Source organism: Daldinia decipiens (genome assembly GCF_022478715.1).
Source record: "Daldinia decipiens strain CBS 113046 unplaced genomic scaffold F4813scaffold_12, whole genome shotgun sequence".
In the NCBI taxonomy this organism is placed as follows: Eukaryota; Fungi; Ascomycota; class Sordariomycetes; order Xylariales; family Hypoxylaceae; genus Daldinia; species Daldinia decipiens.
In genome coordinates, this window is record NW_026054555.1 from 211,120 (window position 1) to 228,493 (window position 17,374).

The 17,374-nt window shown below is 47.1% G+C and overlaps 4 protein-coding genes across 4 annotated transcripts; all 4 read right to left on the reverse strand.

Moving 5' to 3' along the window:
• Positions 1 to 416: 416 nt before the first annotated feature.
• Positions 417 to 6,072, reverse strand: F4813DRAFT_355767 (uncharacterized protein). The gene is made up of 2 exons (XM_049242913.1): positions 4,528 to 6,072; positions 417 to 4,465 (listed from the first exon to the last, which is right to left on the reverse strand). The coding sequence occupies exons 1-2, from the start codon at positions 5,474 to 5,476 to the stop codon at positions 894 to 896; spliced, it is 4,521 nt and encodes a 1,506-aa protein (XP_049100595.1). The 5' UTR covers positions 5,477 to 6,072; the 3' UTR covers positions 417 to 893.
• A 1,679-nt stretch (positions 6,073 to 7,751) lies between these two features.
• On the reverse strand, positions 7,752 to 11,394 carry F4813DRAFT_40199 (uncharacterized protein). Its single transcript, XM_049248432.1, has 2 exons — positions 11,150 to 11,394; positions 7,752 to 11,053 (listed from the first exon to the last, which is right to left on the reverse strand). The coding sequence occupies exons 1-2, from the start codon at positions 11,203 to 11,205 to the stop codon at positions 8,077 to 8,079; spliced, it is 3,033 nt and encodes a 1,010-aa protein (XP_049100596.1). The 5' UTR covers positions 11,206 to 11,394; the 3' UTR covers positions 7,752 to 8,076.
• Positions 11,395 to 12,699: 1,305 nt separating this feature from the next.
• F4813DRAFT_355773 (kinase-like protein) lies at positions 12,700 to 15,415 on the reverse strand. Its single transcript, XM_049242914.1, has 3 exons — positions 15,177 to 15,415; positions 14,081 to 15,123; positions 12,700 to 13,967 (listed from the first exon to the last, which is right to left on the reverse strand). The coding sequence occupies exons 2-3, from the start codon at positions 14,907 to 14,909 to the stop codon at positions 12,919 to 12,921; spliced, it is 1,878 nt and encodes a 625-aa protein (XP_049100597.1). The 5' UTR covers positions 14,910 to 15,123; positions 15,177 to 15,415; the 3' UTR covers positions 12,700 to 12,918.
• A 203-nt stretch (positions 15,416 to 15,618) lies between these two features.
• F4813DRAFT_40233 (uncharacterized protein) lies at positions 15,619 to 16,606 on the reverse strand. Its single transcript, XM_049248433.1, has 3 exons — positions 16,427 to 16,606; positions 16,306 to 16,365; positions 15,619 to 16,245 (listed from the first exon to the last, which is right to left on the reverse strand). The coding sequence occupies exons 1-3, from the start codon at positions 16,499 to 16,501 to the stop codon at positions 15,967 to 15,969; spliced, it is 414 nt and encodes a 137-aa protein (XP_049100598.1). The 5' UTR covers positions 16,502 to 16,606; the 3' UTR covers positions 15,619 to 15,966.
• Positions 16,607 to 17,374: the final 768 nt, after the last annotated feature.

Genomic DNA, 17,374 nt, shown 5'->3' on the forward strand with positions numbered 1-17,374 from the left:
GGTGATTTGTTCTGTGGTGTCTCGATTTATTTGTCTCGACTTATTTTGGGTGCAGGTGAGTTTGTTGGTTGGTTGTTGATTAGGTATGTAGGTAGGTATCTTTAATTTCCATGGCAGTAAACTTCAGCCTTAAAACTCTCCTGAGGCCAGTGTGTTTCCTCTGAGAAATTACAGGGTCAAACGCGGCGCGCGGCCTTGATCGGTGGCGGTGCATCGCTCCGTGCATCCATTACAAGCTACGAGGTACAATACTTTGGTACCTGTGATGTAAGATGTCTTGGCATCGTTCTATTTCTGTCACTTTGGGCACATGTGACATGAACCTTTGTGCATGCACTTGTGCATCTATTTATGCAGACAATTCGGGGTAGTCATAGTTATACTTCACCAGCTGACAAATAATTAATTAAAAATTGCAATGGTATAATGGTATAATATTGATAGGTATTAAATATCATCTATTTCGTCACAAGTCAAATAGCTAACTTAATTGAACTTGGGCTAGGTACTTATAGTAGGTTAGGTACTTATAAGCAAATAACTAGCCGATATATACCTCCTAGTATAGCAAGCCAACATTTTCAAGACAAAGACTCTTTTTTTTTAATAATTCCATCTGGGAAAGCAGGCAACTTCTGCCGGGGTATGTATTTAGGTACCAGGTAACTAAACCGTAGAGAAAGAGAATAGAAGACATGGCATATATGGTATGGTATAGTATGATGTATCCGCTCAGCTCCAACAGACAAAGAATAGTAACCATGACAACTCTCCATATTAATATTTCATCTCCAATGATAGGCGTAGATATACTCCACCGTCTTTCTCGCCTCTCCTTTCTTCTATCTTAGATTCGTATCGCATCCAAAATCATCGGACAATATCGTCAACTCTTATATATCGAAGTCCCCAAATTCCCCAGCCTCGTACGGATTCCACTCCTGTCCAGGGTACGACGTAGCGGTCATCACAGGTATGCCATCGTCGTCGTCGACGTTGACGGCAGGGAGTTCCACAGGATGGTCTACCGCGATCTTCTCCTCAGGCTCCGTAGGCATGTTCATTGCGATTGGTCGTTGCGGTGGTGACGGATCCTCTGACAATGAATCTTGACTGCTGCTCGAGTCTGCTGTGACCGCAACGCCGACTGCGCCGGCAGCAATTCCAGCACCAGCAGTCGCGACTCCGCCGTTGACGAGACCCGTGCGACTCTTCTCCGAACTGGCGTACTTTGTATTCTCGTGTACGTGGACTGGTTCCTGAACTGGGGGTTGAGCCTGGCCTTGGCTTTGGACGGTATTATTTAATCTGGGAGTAGCATCGTAAATATCGTCCTCCCCTCCGCTATTTTCCTTAGGATCGTTCGCACGATCAACATTGATATTTAAGCTGGTGTTCGACACCTGGTGGTACGGAGATGACCTCGGCGGACCAGGGGGTTCTGGGCTAACGTTCGTAGCACGGGTCGCATGGACGTCGGGACTGAGCGATGTGTTTTTAGACGGCTCGTTAAGGTTAGTTATTGACATTTTGTTTACGAGATGGCCCGAACCGTTGGGCGTTGGTTGGTTTACAGGTTCCTGGATTGGAGGTGGGCTCTGGTTGGGGAAACCGGGAACCCTTGTCGATACAATCGAAGGAGAAAAGGAACGGGCTGCATGGGGTGGAAGTCCGTTTTGCGGAGCACCGGGTTGAAGTACCGGAGGGTGCATGTGGGCACCTTTTATCATGGCTGTGGCAATATGTTGATTGGGCGATCGTTGCGTATCGTCATTGTCACTTGGAGGAGATACATTTGGGTCTGACGGCTTGGAGTGGAGACTGCCGTTAGGTATTTGAGGGCCTGGCGGTCTAGAAGACTGGGCTGTTCGAGCACTGTCCGGAGCGCTGCCCCAGTTAGAACTCGAAGGAGTTTGGGTCTCTGGGTTCTGAACTTGTTGGAGGTTGGACTGGAGCCGGATTTGTGGTTGCTGGAACGTCGGGCCGCCCATCGCTTGAGACGGAATACCCTTGGTTGGTTGGGAATCGTATCCAGCGTCTTCACGGGGCTTTTGAGGAGGCGGGGTTGGTGCCATATCTAAGAAGGTACCCTGATCGGATGGTGTAGGTGTGATAGATTGTGAGTCAGCCTGTCTCTGTGGGAACTGCGGTGGCAGACCTTGGTGGTTTGGCTGCATATGAGGAGGTAATGGGCCGTATGGAATAGGTTGTGGGACAGGACCATTTCGGGGATCCCATTGCTGCGGAAACCCTTGCGGAGGACCACGCGGAACACCTAAGGGCGCAAAGGCCTGGAATTGTTGATTTGGAGGCGGCGGGCCGGGGCGTCCGATGTTGTAAGGAGAGGGAGCCATCATACCCGCGTGGCCATAGCCATGTACAGCCTCGTAACCACGAGGAATAGGGACCTGGTCGTACCGAGGTTCTTGCCCACGTCCAGCTCCATGCATCATCGGAGGCTGCTGTCGGACAGCGCCTGGCATTCCTTGGGGCGGTGGCTGTTGGTTACTGACCGAGCTGAGGGGTCCGCGTAGGGGGCCGTTGAGAGACTGCCGCGGTACGTTTGCCGGATTTGCTGGTTGACCGGGTCGTGGTCCTGAAGGGGTTTGACGACCGGTAGGGAATTTTTGAGATTCGGGTTTATTGGTTCTTCTAAAGGCGTCCAGGAGTCTTGCTGCAGCATTCTTTTCTTTCGGCTCCTTTATTGGTTTTACCGAGTTAATACTCCCTACTTCGGGATCAATACCGGAATCGACACCGAAAAACTTCTCCAGGGTGCCTCGGCTTTGATCAGGAGTTGTAGCTAGCGGTCTTGGTTGATACCCTGCACGTGGTTGATCAACGAAGGTAACATTAGGACTCCAAGGTGAGTTCTGCCGCAAATCATGTGGAGAACCACCATCAACAGAGAACCGAGCTTGAGAATTCCCATGCAATTGATTTTGTATATGTCGATCCTGCGAAGGCCTCGGCCCCTGGGGGGAGAACTGCGCACTTCCGATTGATTGCGGAGTGACTTGACCGGGCTGAGGTGGGCGCCCCGGGGACGGATTAGACGACTGGCGGATGTGACCCAGCTTGCCAAGAGTAGGGCTCTGTTGGCCAGATGGAAGATGACTAGATAATCTCTGTTCATCGTCCGGACTTTCAGATCGAGGCGTTGAATTATCGGCCCTGGTTGGGTTTGGGGGCGACTGCTGAATGGAATTTTGTGTCGTTGGTGTGGAATTAACAGATACACTATCTTGCTTTGATAAATTGGAGGCCACGGGTTTTCTATTCGGGGTCCGTGTTGCCAACGAGGATCCGCTGTTATTGGATAGATCAAAGGAGGCCGCGCGTGGGGGGCCGTGGAAGTCCTTGGGAAGTGGACTAGACATAGAAAATGGATCATTGACTCCGGCCTGTTTGGGTATATTTCTCCCCCCGATATCCTGACCGGTGCCGGGTCGTATACCCGCCTGGGACCCTTGGGATGTTGGTGGTCGTTGACTAGGCGAAAGAGGTGACCCGCCTGATGGACTTTGGGAGACTGTTATTTCGGAAGGGCGTTGCATCTGAATCAACTGTGCAATCTCAAGAACTTGGGGCGAAGTAGGCGACTGAATATGCTCCGAAGAATTTGGCTGGCCTGGACCAGGAACCATCGGTCTTCGTGCGCCTTGCTGTCCCGGTAAGCCTGGTTGCATTGGAGGATGGCCGGGATACATTGGATGCGGACCGAACTGTTGTCCAGGGGGCGGCATTTGACCAGGCTGGAATTGCTGCATGGGTTGCATGGGAAACTGTGGCGGTGGCTGCTGAAGGGGCACCGATGTCTGTTGACTCGGTTGTCTTGACTCTGATTTCGTCTCCGATGACTTAAACCCTGGCCTATTAAAAAGTCCACCCAAAAAGCCATGTTTCTTTTCACGGTCGTCGTCAGCTTGGGGACGTTGAGCTTCGGGAGGTCGAGGACCATTAGGACTATTTCGTCCTATTATATTGGACGGGGCTGCATATAATCCCCCCGGCCCTTGAGGCGGCTGAGATCCGGTTTGTGTTCGCACTGGACCTTGCACTGGACCTTGCATTGGACCCTGCATAGGTCTCGGGGCATATGCATTGCTACTCGGTTTAACTGGTTGGTCGTCTTTTGTCCCGTCCTTCGCATTCCCGACACCTTTCATCATTCCCGTGAGCTCAGACAATCTTTTCCTCATCGACGTAGGCTCTGGATTATCATCATGGTCAAAGGTAGACCCAAGGTTAGATTTGACCGCTGGTTGATACTTGTCATGGGCATGGGTTGCCATGCCGAAGAACGAAACTGCCTTGTCCTTGGTAGATGCGTGATGGTTCGAGTTTTGCTGTTCTTGTTCAGCACCTGTTGTCCGGCGGGTTAGACTAAAAAATCCCGAGCCTCGCCGGGTGCTATTTTGGCCCTCACTGGCGGTGCTCGAAACCGACACTTCATCAACATGGACTAGTTAATACCGCTGTTAGCTACCTTAGGTATTTATCTAGTTTTAGACCTGGCAGACTTACCATCTGGCTCCTTGTTAAGCCCTACATCACGACCCTCCCGCTCCCCTTGGCCCACGTTATCGTTAGTTCGACCTGGCGGAGGATGACCAACTTGTGGTGGGGTTAACGGTTGTGATTGCTGCTGGGGTTCATGAGGAGCAAAGATATTGTGCTTACGGAATCTCTCTGCCGAGACAGGTGGTATGCTATTGCTATTGTTTCTCGACCGCTGCGGTATACCCTGCCCTCTCATTGGCGGCGGGGAATCTTCAGTTTCCTTATCATATCCATAATAGCCCGGTTGTTGCGATGGACTATTTGCCCCTGGTCGGGTCTTGTGTTGGATAAGAGGTTCTGTAAGACGAGACTCCTCTAGTTTCCACCGACCACCAGGAGGAATTTTTTGAATAGGGTTACCTTCCATCTGTGAGGCGAAAGGATGACCTGGATTCATAGGTAATGCGCTAGGTTGACCGGGCATCTGACTAAATTGGTGAGGACCTACGGGACCTACAGGACCTCCCATATGTCCCTGCTGTCGAAACCCGGTAGATTGACCAATACCTCCGCCAGCCGCAAATCCATTAGGAGCTGGGCCAAAGCCGTTGGCGAAGGCGGGGTGATGCTGGGTCGGAGGCGGAGGTTGGGTGAAGGTCTGGGGCTGACTTAATTGGCCGGTGGACTGGCCGCCTTGTCCCCGGTCGGGTATATGCCCATTACCGTTTTGATAATTGATGTCGTCCTTCATAGGAGGCACTGGAGGAATCTCGTTATCTGATGATCCAACTGGAGACGGAGTCCCGTCGTCTTCTTCTGCACCAAGCTTCTTTCTCGATAATAAGTCGAATGTTGATGTGCGACGAATGGGTGGTAATGGGGTGAAACCAGAAGATTGTTTTTTCCCTGAAGGGTTGGAGTCGCCGAGACCTGGAGAATATGGCCTGTTATTAGCGGCCATGAGAGCGGTCATAGTCTGATGCGAGCAATCGATCGGATTGGTAAAAATTGGATATGATAATCCCCGAGATGTCACTTCGTCGTTACTTAAGTATTTAATCTTGCTATTGGTAAATTATATGCGCAACATCATTTTAAATACTCCTTGCTGCGGGTGCTAGATGCAGATGCAGAGCCCGCTGCAATGGCTGTCGGCCTCCCTGTAGTCTTTCTTCTTTTAAAATACCACTTCCTCTAACACAATCCTGGTTGACGAATATAGACAAATGCGGCAGAATATCAAATAAACAGCTCGCTGACTGACACGCGCACCCCCGTGTAATTGATGAATATTAAGGAGGATATACGTCGCCGCGAAGATATCCAGATGCGAATTCTAGGCAAAGGAGTAAAGCCGTGTGTTTGCGAAATGGACGACTAGACGGAGTTGAAGACGCCAACGACAAGGGGAAGGAAGTATCTTATAAGGCGAAGATACAATCCACCTTAAATATAAATAATTACGGTGAGCAACCCGGGGCTCGAAAAGGGTGAAGTGAGCGAGCGTCCGACGTCGACGATGACGACGATAGGAAGAAGTTGGGGGGGAGGGGGGGGGGGGGGTGAGGGTGGAGTTGGAGCAATGGAGCAGCAGAAGCGACGGTGAGAGACGAACGTGCTCGCGTTCCTTGAACGAAATAGCGAAATCTGGAATTGAAATTGCTAGGATGCTAAGATGCTAGGATGCTGGGATACCCGAAAGGGCTGGGATGGAGCTACATACACTAGATGGCGGATGGAACGGGGACTGGGATGAATGGTTGGATTGGTGGGATCCGATTTTTATTACTGGTACCTGGAGCTGGGAAAGCAAGCTGGCTGGCTGGCTGGCTGGCTGGGCTGGCAGGCTGGGGAACTTTTCTTGATCCAGTTGGTCAGGTTCTGTAATAGATACCACGGCACCACGGTAAGACCCTTTTTTTGTTGTCTCCCCGGCCTTCAAGGCTTTTTCTCTGGGTTCTCGGGGCTTATTTGGGCTGGGCTCGACTTAGCTCCTTGTCTAAGTGCCTTCTAATAGGGCTACAAGCTCGAAAATAGGGAGCACGAGCTAAGATCCCGGATGATGATAATGATGAAGATGATGGTGGTGACACTATTTGGGGGCTCGAAAAAAAAGGCTTTTTCCTGTTGTTGTTTTTCCTTTTTTTCCTTTTTTTTTTGCCTCTGCTATTGTGTTAATAACAGGTACTGACTGAACTTTTCATGTTGGGGGCGTAATAATAATAATAAGTCCTATATTTGTGGAGAATGTTTCTGCTGCTGGTCCGCGGCTCGGGTGGCTGTGTCAAGCTGAATATATTCTCTTCTCATCGCTTCTCTTTCAACCAATCAAAACTTAGATCGACAATGATAATATCTACGTAAATTGGTAGGGGGGAAGGATCATATCCCCTGTCTACACGTGTGAGCGTGGTCGATATCCCCGTTAAACTTGGTTAGGTAGGCTTAAGATATGCTAGTAATATTACTACTTACCTATAGGTAGATCCCACGGTTAACGGGTACTACATATTCTGATAGTTTCCTTTCTTTAAGGCCATCAAGGTTTATAGTTATCAACAATGCCTCGCCGTTAATGATGTTAGTAATATATAGTGATCATAACAATTATGATTTGCTCCTGCTAAGACTAATATATTCGATAAGTCTATCTTGTTGTATAAACAGAAATTCTACTAGTATCTATACTTTTTCCCGGCTTTCCCTTATACCTAGCAGCACGTCAAGTCTCCGTATATGTACCTATAACGTAGTAGTACTAAACAAGCGGAATGAGCACGGAGCGGCAAGCGGGGTGATGGTAACATGGAATAGTAACATATATCGTGTGTTCTATGGACATGCGTACTGCGAACAGACAGCTGGAAGATACCCAGGGTTGCTTAAAGAAACATGCCGACCCAGAATACGGATAGCATATTGATCATCATACGCCTCAGTGACTCGATAGGTTAATTACCGACCGAATATTCAAGACTGGTATCCAAGACCTGTTACACAACTGCGCAGGCACGCCGCGAAATAATACAAAACGCCTAATATCTAAGCTAATCGATTCTCCTTTTTTAAGACAGAGACACATTAGAGATCTTCATAATTCTAGGAGTCAGCCCAACAGCGCCAAGCCAACAGCTTTCCCACAAATTCGGTTGGATAGCCCGATATAAGGAGGGACTTGTCAGGGCATTGTTAGATGAGGCGGATAATAGAAATCATTTTAGTATTATGGCATCTTAGATCGAATTACCTCCATCCTTCGATCAAATTCATGCTCCCAGTGTCCCAGTGTCCCAGTAAATCGTACAACCTACGCACCGCCGCCTAAATTCCTTTGCTCAACCCGATTGAGAAACGTGTATGTCCACAAGGTGAGTTAGTACAGTGCATATGAAAAGCCCAGACTGGAATATACGAATGACAGGGAAATATTGCCTCTGCCCATCGCATAAGAATCCCCTCCGTCACAGCCTCCACCACACATCTTTCTTAGGCGAAATGCTACAACACAAGGCCGTTGTTTTCATGAGACCTTCCTCGTAGAATCAAAATAAACACGACGAAGAGAGGGTACTGCTATTGAAAAAAGCCCTTGTCCCCTGTTCCGCGAAGTTTGTTTTTGCCTTTATTGAATAGTTTCATACCCGACTTCACACCCTTATTGCCAAATGCCCCTGCGGCCTGCAAGAGTTCCTTACTCTTCGTCCCAACCTGAGCACCGGATGACCCAAAATTACTTGCAGATTGTCCTATAAACATCTGTTGCAAATTGCCACTCGCAGCCCTTCCACGTTGTACCGGCGCATCAGGGTTACTGGCATTTAAATATTGTTGATAGTATGGTTGTTCGGCTTGAGACTGGACGCCAGAAGGAGACATTCGCCCTCCCATCGACGTCGTTGAGGCTATTCCATGCTCCGGCTGGCTCTGCATGTACGTAATCCAGTTCGACAAGCCAGAATCCATCGAATAAAACTGAGCTCGTGTTTCATCAAATTTCTGGATTCTCTGTTCGATTGATACAATGTTGAGGATATCTCTAAACGCCATGATCTTTGCTTGCGAAAATGATTGGGCTATTGGAGCTGGTTGAAGGGCAGGCGACGGTTCAGATAGAAGCTCTATCGGCTGCGCCAGGGCAGGGTGTTGTTCGGTCGACGACGCGCTTGATGATGATTGAATTAGTACTTGCTCTTTCTCGTCTGCGAAGGATAAACGCGATGTTTCAGGAGCTGCAGATTGAGTTCTAGGACCAATATCCGTCACTAGCGAAACAGGAGAGGGTGAATCAAGCCCAGTGATCGACAGATCTCCAGGGGCACGACTACTAACGTCAGAAACTTGATGAGATATGGTGGCACGGCTCTCTGATCGGACTTGTAGAGCGTTCGAGGGAGTAACACTCGCGCCCAGCTCTGACATTAGGGGAGGTTGATATTCGATCTGATTACTCTTGGTCGGTTCACTGGGGGTGGTTAGCACACTCGGAATCTCCCCAGCAGAATTAGGCACGCTCTTCTTTGAATCATTCTCCCACGAAAATCGGTTTTGAGGATGTGCAGTGCCTTGTTCTGGGCTTCTACGTGGGCTCAAAGGAGCGATACCCGGAAACGTGCTTCCCTTCTGTAGGTCTCGTCCGAGCTCAGGCTCCGTCCCAGTGTCATCAACTCCATAATTGGCCGTCTTCGATCCCTGCTTAAGAAGCAAACCCGTCTCTTGAAGAGACTTATCTTCTACTGGTGCTAAGTAATCATCGTAAACATCAGATAAATATGTACTCTCCCGGGTCGGACCGCCTTGCGCTGGATTGAAGGCGGCGTTGGGCGCGCCTAGGATAGTGCTTGCGTCAGGCGTAGTGGCTGGACTCGCGCTTAAAGATTTGATTATCTCTTCTCTTAGCTTATCACTCTCCTTTTCAGGAGACGTGGTATGAACAGTACTCAAAGTAGATTTTCGTTCCTGTATTGTAGGTGTTACATACTCGGCTGGAGCAATGATAGACCGGCGTGGGTTCAACGGCGCCGTAGGAGTGAAACCTGAGCTGGCGGTTGCACTCTGCTGAGCCAAGGACGGCTGAAGCGGAGAGTCGCCGTATCGTAATGCTGGCAGTCCCATGTCAGCTACTCCGGACGCTTTACACTTGTCTAGTAGGCCAAGACTAGGTGAAGCGAGGCGATTATCCGTCTTCAAAGGCGGAAGAGACTGAGGCGTTGGGTGATAACCGGGTCCAGCAGCAATTACTTTCGAGGCTACGATATCATCATGTTTTCCGGTAGCATTATTGAATTCGTTCTCAGACGCATCCATGGATTTATTTTCCGTCATCGCGTCTAAGTCATCGTGTTTTAACGGCAGCTTTCGAATAGCAGTGGTTGGTTCGATGTCAGCGGGTTCTGCGTGTCCTATGCTCATTGGCGGCACGCTAGTATTTGCGATGCTGCCCAAGGAGGCCGGACCGGGTCCCTCGACCTTTTCTGTGGGCGTTGGATGCCCGTAATTGATGCTAATAGTTTCGGACACCCAAGTCCCAGGAAGTTGGGGTCTGAGGACGGTAGATTGGTGGGGTGTGTTGACAGTGTTGCTCTTATTTGGCTCTAAATCAGCATCCAGTGGCGGCATAATGATTTGGGGATTTGGTTCAAGCTTCGGTCCCACTAAGGTACTCGAGGGATTCTTTCCATCAGAGATTCCAGTAGTATCGTGCCATTTGCCATCCGATCCAGTTAACGAGCCAGGTTCATCCCTTGCTCCATCCGTCTGCTGAGTGTCCGCAATTGTAGATAAAGTCGAACGAGCCCGAGAGTTATAATTTCCAGGAGTCGAGAAAAAGTCGTCGCCGAACCCAGACAAGCGTGCTAAGTCCGGCAATTTTGGACTGGTAGAAAGCCGTCGCTGATTCGTATGTTCTCTCTCAGATTCAACCGCACCATTTCGACCATAATTGCCTTCTACACTAAGCCCGCCCGACTCCATAGGTCTATCTTCTTTCTCCTTATCTTCATCTGCCTGATTATAAAGGTCTGAAGGTCTAACTAAATTCGAGGATTTTGTGGGAGATGCTGCTCTTTGAGTCCATAGTTGAGTTGATATGGATCCCGGCCGAGAACCTGACCCGGGAGCATTAATATTACTAAGAGGAGTTCCTTCTCGGTTCCTGCTCCCATCACGAAGGGGAAAGCGAGACGACGTTGAGCCTTGATCCGACGCAGACGTAGTGGTGTTGAGTGGGCGAGATTCTAAATCCGCCCCGGTCTGTATATGTAAAGATGGTGGACCGCTGGGGCCTCTTGCCCCGAACGGACCGGCTCTATTCGACGAATTAACTATGCCGGTCGAAGATTGAGAGAATGTTCTTGGTTGCTGGGAGTTCACTTGTTGTCGTAACGCAGCGACCCTAGGTGCGGGCTCGGGTTCTGGTTCGGGCTCGCCATATTCGTCTTCGTATTCGTTACCCCAATCATCACCGTCGTAGCTTTGAACCTTTGCCTCTACCCATTTCCTTGTCTTCGTTCGGTTCACATTCGCCTTGTATGTACTCGGAGTAGAAGGTGTCCTAGTGCGTAGCATAGGTGTTAGTACGTATAGCGAATAAAATACACAGATCCTAATATATATCTTATGAGTATTTGCAACGAAAGCATGAACTTACATTGGGGAGAACGGGCTATTGCTCCGGACGACATTGTTGTACGACCCTTCATTCATGGTGGCAAATCAAAGAATATCTTAATCTATTGCGACATCTAGGATAAATGGGAATCGGGTTCTCGGGTTCGGATAAAAAGAATACGAAGCACACGAGAATAAATCCAAAGTAATCGATGGCGACGCAAACAGACAAAATATTCAATGCGCTCTAAGGTGAAAGTTGAGGGGTGTTGGGGAAACCTTGTTGGCGTTATGTAGTTAGATGTGAGAGAGGTATCACAGAATTAGCAGGCGGATGGACATCTGGTCCGATGCGGGCAGGCGAAAAGGCGAATCGCTGTCGTAAATTGAATACAGGCGGAGAGGGAAAGGGTATAAGAGGGGGACCCGTATAGGTACAGGGATTGTATAACGATCGATGCTCGATATTGGATGCTACAATAGAATCAATAGGTTCAAATATGTACGGTAGAAAAGAGTTGAGCTCGTCGCGACAAGACTGCGAAGGCAAAAGCGAATTTGAAGAGGAAGATGTAATGAAGAAAAGAGTAAAGATGTTTTAGTTAATCTAAAATAATTCGGTGCTTAAAGATTCAAAAGATACAGGTACTGCACCTAGGTACCTACCTTAGGTTGGCTCGTACATGTACTGCACATCCAGACATTGCGATCCGCTCTGCTGCCGTAGTGTAGGCGGATACATTAGGTACCTAGGTACCTATTAACGGTATTAACAGTATCATGGAACGTACGTAATCCCGCTGTACCAGCATCCACCTGGACCCTTACCAAGGCGCTAAGACTTTCAATGGGGCACAATACATTCTCGTATTTTATGTATTGTACTGCGTACCTAAACAAGGTACCGCTTAAATTAGGTATTGGCTCCATGTCCCTTAGGTAAAGTGCACGAGCACAGCCACAGTCAACTCCGGATACTACCTACCTACGTTATTAACCGGAACTACACTACGGTACGCTATCAATTTTGAAGTTCACGTTCCTGTATGACCATTTCCCATACAATCATGAATCCTACTATCATTTAACGACCTGCATAGGTACATGGTCATAGGATACCTATAACATCCTATACCTATATACATACTATTGTGAAGAACTAGTTTAAAATGAATGAATGAAATCCATCCGTTAGATTAGCTAGCTACCTGTCAGATTATCCACTTGACCAAAAGGTAACTTGTAATATCATAAAATGTCATTACTTATTATATGCGACACTACCTTATTGCACGGTCTTACGTGAAGAGAAAAGATGTATAACTGATAATTAACATAGAAATTGTAAACTAATATCCATTCCTAGTAGAAACCTAAGAAGGCACCTATGTCAATATAACATCGAGTTCACTAGACTTCAACCCACCAATGCTATATCAATACGAAGAAACTAACTTTATTATATCTAGAGATGGCTTAGAGATCGTCGCTCACTTATTAGACTTATACCAATAACACGATCAGTCCTAGTATTGATTCTTAGAAATTATATTATAAATATTTCTACACTTCTCTTAAGCATATTTTCTTGCTAAGTCTTTTTATTATAAGCAGTGATTAAAAAATAAATGATATTTAGATGAACATAATCGCGCCCCTACTATCTACCTTATAAGATGGATCGTACATCACAAGGGTAACGAAGACTCTGGGCCCAACCATGATAATAAGGCAAAATATCATGGCCTCGACCCGTCTGTGTGGGTACCTCTTGTATACAAACTGCTGGCGATATTTGGTTTGAAGGAATCACATATATGAGCTTTCGCATCTGCGTATAACCCTTTCAATCGCCTCGTCCACTTGCTGGCTAGACCATCTGGCCTCAGAATCAGGGCAAACCATTGCCTCCGCTAGCAAAATCACCTCGTCGATAACTTCGGGGGGGTATCCCTCGTCTTTTAGCCCTTGTCTAAGACTCTTTGGTACATAGCCCTTCTGCAGTCCCTTGAGCATATCAACTCGTTCCATAGCTGTGGTACAAGGGCATATCATCTCGATGAACACAACACCCAGAGCGAAGATGTCGACTTTCTCATTGTCGGCATTTTTAGACGGTGGTGGTCGGTAGTAGGTCGTACCCACAGGACGATCTGACGTTGTCGAGCCGTCGTCGCTTGCATATGATAGGGGTAACTCCCCGCGCGCGAGCTGAGTCACTAGCCCGAAATCGCCAATACGCGGATTAAGCCATTGTGGAGATAATATTTCAGCCTTCACTTGACATGAATTGCATGCTAGGCTACAGTATCCGCCTCGTGGCTCAGTATCAGGTAATGAAAGGAAGATGTTGCCCGGCTTAATGTCCCGGTGTATGAAGCCTTTGGCGTGAATGTACTGTAGCCCGGCGTGTATGGCATGAAGGAGCCTAAGACTAGGAGCAAGATGAAAGCAATGTCTTACGGCATCATTTCCGCCAGAAGAAAGAGATATATACTGAGCTAGCGTTAATGGGTATAGCGACATTTGTATGTATAAGATGTGTCCGACTGCGCCAAACGCCTCCCTCTTTTCATTTGAGTTTGATAGCTTACTTTTCCCGTCTGTAAATATATCGCTAGTATTTGACAGGGAAAGACTCTCAATAGCAGGATTACTAGAGGTGCGTTGTTCGAACCATTGTAGGTCGTTGGCCAATTGGTCGTTGGCCTTGCTGTCACGGCAAGATGGAGTGTCTTCTGCAAAAACAACCCCACCACTTAGCGATTGTTCTGCCCCGTCCCTATCATCTTGACAGAATGGCTGATGGTCTAATAGTAACTGTTGCCTTTGGCCTACGTTGGTTCTCGTGGTAGGATCTAACACTGTAAGTTAGCGATCATTGTTGCGTTAAACTAGAGTTTAACTGTGTAGGCAACATGTATGATCTATAGGGTAAACAGTAGCTGAGCAGACTAAAGTAACTACGTACCATGTGTGATTTCTGTTGGCTGTGGTTGGTGAGGCTCCTCAAGCCAGGTAGCATGATATCGCACGATGTTAGGGTGATCTAGCGTGGCTAAAGCTTGTACCTCGCGTAGGATATGCTGAAGTTCTTCAAGTTTCCCATCACGAAACCTTTTTCCCAGTTTCGGGGATAGCTGGATCTTCTTTACAGCATACGTTCCTCGATCCAAGGGGTTGAAACACTTATACACCTTTCCGAAGCCACCTTTCCCCAAAAGAGCGCCTTCTTGGAAGGAAGATTGATAATGACTTCGTACTGGGGGTAGCTGGAGAGTCAGTTTTAAATCATTAGATGGATGCGGCATAAGGCTAAGCTGGGACGTCCCAAGGACCAAGTCTCGCATCGCGTTAGGGAGGTGAGAAGTCGGTACTTGAGAGCCAGCAACTAGATTATCTAAGGCTGACAGGTATTGGCGACGGGAATTTCTCACGGCATCAGATGTCGCTAAGTCGGATATCACTCCATTCGATGATAGTGTTCGGCTTGCATCCGCAAACAGTTGCCGAGCGAGAGGCTGAACCTCTGGAGACTGTCTCGTATAGTTATGTCCTGGATTAGTAGCATTGAGATACTCGGCAGCACGGGTACGGATGTAATCTTCGAGTAGACTGGCAAGCATCATGTTACGATGCTCCTCGACACCATCTATATCACCTGAAGAGTCGTGGGAGCTAGAGATGGATATCGACTTGATACCGGAGGAAACGCTAATACTCTGGGTATCTCCTTCGTCCATTTTTCTTTCGGAGTTCGATGGGACCCCATCATAAGATGTTTGCTCATCTGAATCCATAGTTCAAAGTCAAGTGGCCCAACATTAGTTAGGAGGAGTCGCGTCCGTGTCAATTTGATGGAACCAAAGGGTGATGTATAAAATGAAGTAACGTTTTAAAGACGTTGAAAATAAATATATGAAAAGGAAACATCAATTGACCAGATAGGTTTATCCATTCCGCAATATTGAGGTTGGTAGTTATTAGTTGTCTAACCTAAGTGATTGTCGAGTTCTGACTCCCGGTTAGTTGTGTGGTTATGAGAATGTGAGGTGTTCTTTTAAGACATTAACTGCCACGTTGTTCCATCTCTTTCTCTCTGTATGTAGTCTCCAGCTCAACGGTTACCCCTGGAGATAACGGGGAAACTAGGTCAACAACACACGGATCAATAAATTGTGACCAACTATCATCTCTGTTAATCAGTGAGTTTCGTGACAGGACGTTATGAGCAAAGAAGATGAATGATTTACCTTTTCAACTTTTGAACCAAGATTAGGTACCTAGGTAGGTAGGTAGGTTAGGTAGTTAATACAAGTACGCTAACTCTCAGCATTTTAGCGTAATATGGGGTTTTATGCAATATGCATCTATCGTGGCATTGGAGGCTTATCAACCCCGCTGCCCCGTTATCATCCTATGTACCCAAATTTATCTCCTGAGACTTTTATACTTCTATTAACTACATAGACGATGATATAATGTATCCGAAACACCAAGGCGTTATACCAGGAGTAATAATAATAAGAAGAAGAAGAAAAGGCGTTGAAACCGGTCATACGATCTATGAATAAAAATCAAGCTCCGTAATTGAACTGGCTGCACCTGCTAACCTAGTTAATTATAACCATATGGAGTTTCTAGAATTTCGAAAAAGCCAATTATTGCATCCATCCAATCAGGCCCCTTGTCAAATACTCTTTCCGGTATCTTCTTCGGCACTCCTAGTCAATCAGCCGGGTTTCAGTTATGTGATGATCGCATATGTGTTGTTGTTCTAATTTGAATAATTTAGTCCCTTCTTGCCCTTTGCTTAACATTCAATATAAGAATTAAGACATATATCTAGCCGTCGACTTAGATTAATGCTGCTGCTGCTGCTGCTAGAATACCGCCACCTGCTAATCCCATTCGAGGGACTGAATCCGCTGCAGCACCCTCTGAAGTTTTTGACGATACCTCTCCGGAGCTTGTGACAGTTGGTATGGCCTGGCTATCAAGTGTTGTGCCAAAGCTTGTGATGATCGCCTGCAGATTTCTACTAATACTTGCGATTACCTCTGTGTAACTAGTGCCATCGTTCACAAATGTAGCACAGCTAAGAGGTGTTGTCGTTTGCGTAGTCGTAGTCGGCCCCTGGCAGATTGGTCAGCTATCACAGACGGACAGGTAAGGTGTGTCAATGTGACCACCAACACAACAGCCACTGTAGCCAGCATCGACGACTCGCACGCCGGGACAGTCTTGGATATCCCTCTATAAAGTGTCAGGATAGAGTAGTCCGAACGCATTGCTTTTACCTTAGGATGATACATACAATCTGAGCTGAGTCGGTCGCAAGAGCTCTTGAAAGCGTGAGCGAGCTGAAGATGGCCCTGGTGAGAATGGACATGGTTAACTTGCGGGATTGTTGGCGGGTAGACGGATGTTGGTGGTTTAGTAAATTGATTTTATATAATCAAGAGGTATTGAAGCGATTTATTGTTGCTTGATGGTAAACTACAATATGGAAACCAATATACGGAATTTGTAGTTTATATAGTAGTTAGCCCCAACGGTCATGCTTATATGCCAGCCCGAATTAGTACTGATCTTGCGACTCGAGTAATAATAAGACTTACCATGTCATGCACCCCCCTGACACTATCTCATACCCTAGGACAGTTACTTGGAGCTACATTCTGCTATTCCACCTGATCAACTCGCATTATCACACCTCGTTTGGGTTATCTATTTCCTGGTCGTGTGGGCTTGGCGGCCGAGCTGAATATCTCTCGAAGAATAACGCATCCAAATAAATGGTGGAGGGTTCTCCTCTAATTCGCAGTGCCTGCATATTTTAAGCTAACCCTTAACTAGGATAAGAATAAAGGATATTTTTAGCTGTCTCGCTGGCTCAACTCGTTGCTAAACTGACCGGTCAAGGGGCTGCTATCATGTAAAGTACGAGAGGCATTTGGCTATAATATAGGCGTATATAGATAAGCCCCTACATCTTGCTCATGGAAGAGTTCAGTTGATCAATAAATCATACACACCTAATATACCTCCAATTTATCTATCTCCTAGTCTTTTTAATAGGGGTACCTAGACCATCTACTCAACGACGCAAGAAGCAATCATCACCGAATATACATTTACTAGTTAGTCATGTAGCAGATAGTTACATGCTAGTTAACCAAAATGCTATACTACCAGCGTCACAGTTAAAAAGCTTGCTAACAATGGCCAATTTTCAGTGAAGAAAAATGATAATGCAAGAATT